This window comes from Zerene cesonia, chromosome 27 (genome assembly GCF_012273895.1).
Source record: "Zerene cesonia ecotype Mississippi chromosome 27, Zerene_cesonia_1.1, whole genome shotgun sequence".
Taxonomy (NCBI): Eukaryota; Metazoa; Arthropoda; class Insecta; order Lepidoptera; family Pieridae; genus Zerene; species Zerene cesonia.
In genome coordinates this window covers 2,673,009-2,674,566 of record NC_052128.1, presented here as the reverse complement: position 1 = coordinate 2,674,566, position 1,558 = coordinate 2,673,009, and the positions used below count along the sequence as shown (strand labels likewise).

The window sequence follows — 1,558 nt, the reverse complement described above, 5'->3', positions numbered from 1 at the left end:
ATTTATGAATAATATCATCGAATACATACACAGCCTCTTTTATTTCCTTGATACCAGCAAGGAACATATTAGCAATGTCTTTCTCGAACACTCTAACCCTCTTCCACTCCAGAGGCAGCTCCCGCCCCTCGCTAGTTGACGCCGTGACTCTCAGCACCCAGTAAGTCTCCGGTTTGAAGGTCTGGATATCATCGTGACGTTGGACACAAAAGCCCAACGTCGGTGTTTGACATGGCCCATATGATATTAGAGACGAATCTAAGTCACCATACCTTCCTGAAAAAAAAACGAATCAAGCCAAATTTTAAAGGAGGATTTTTTTTTAATTAAAATAAAATAAATGATTAATGAAAATTTTTCATTCTATATTCGAACTGCAAGGGACTGGAACATGCTTCCTAAGTCTGTGTTCCCTGACAGGTATAATCTGGGGATCTTCAAAAGTAGAGTGAACAGGTACCTCCTAGGGAAGTGCGCTCTATCTTAGACATACATTTTCAGAGTGAATAAATTCACACACCAGCCACATTATAATAGTCTTAGTCCTATAAGATACCAAATTAAAATAATAAACATGTCATACCTTGAAAATATTTAGTCTGAAATCTAGTAAAAGCACATCCAATTCGCAGATCCAGTTCTTGCCTGGCATCAACACTGCGAGATTCATTCTCATTGGGCCGTACTAAATTCAGCATAGCCGCTTTAATATCTTTCTCTGTGATAGCAGAAAAGCGAGCCCTAAAGGTCACTAAAGGTGAATATACATCTGCCTTCATGTAGGGTCCAACACATGTCATTACCTGCAATATAAAATTATGCATTAATATTTTGCGATGGAATAATGTACTTTTATTGAGTCATTTGTAGAAAGTAATAAGTCATTAATAGAAATAATAATAGTTTTCTGGAATTATATTTAGCCTTAGAGAACCAGAGGCATTACACCTATTAGCAAATAATGTAAAACTATAAATAAAGCTCCATAAGTTGAAGTTACAAAATATTCCAGTTCCTCTATAGATAGATAGACGGTGTATAATTTTTTTTGTACACCAGTCAGACTAACAAAAACATACCTCAAAACAAATATTTTCTCCTTCTTTATCACAATCCAGCCACAGGATCAAATAATCACATCCTCTTGCTTCCTGAGCAAGAAACGCGGGTATTCGCAATCGAGGCATTGCCTCCTTTTTCTCAGTTTGGCAGCTGAACAACTCAATGGGATCCACTTTGTCCCAGTTATTGTATTTTCCTATAAAGTCTAAGCTCATTACATGCCCGCAAACAGACGTCATCTTAAATTTCACCGGCTCGTTTTTAAACGTTCCCGTCCATTCGTGAACGGAGCAAGCCGAGTTAGAGCCTGCAAAGCATAAGAAATAAAATAACTACATCTGGAGAAAATAGGAACAATAGATGATAGTTATTATATTGAAATAAAACCTTTATTGGACGTGCATTTGCCATTGCTAAGTATGTTAGCAAGACTTTGTGCTAACGATGGCTTTTCAGCAACCATTAAAGCGGACTTCATCGTGTTGGCCTTTTGTTG

The 1,558-nt window shown here is 37.4% G+C and overlaps 1 protein-coding gene across 1 annotated transcript in view; it reads right to left on the bottom strand.

The window, feature by feature from the left end:
• LOC119837265 (DNA topoisomerase 3-beta-like) overlaps positions 1–1,301 on the bottom strand; it is a 3,947-nt gene extending 2,646 nt beyond the window's left edge. The window contains exons 1-3 of the mRNA XM_038362782.1: positions 1,080–1,301; positions 584–803; positions 30–276 (exon numbers count right to left, since the gene is read on the bottom strand). Of these exons, the coding sequence (XP_038218710.1) occupies positions 30–276; positions 584–803; positions 1,080–1,301 (689 nt within the window). The remainder of the gene's footprint in view (positions 1–29; positions 277–583; positions 804–1,079) is intronic.
• Between the last annotated feature and the right edge of the window lie 257 nt (positions 1,302–1,558).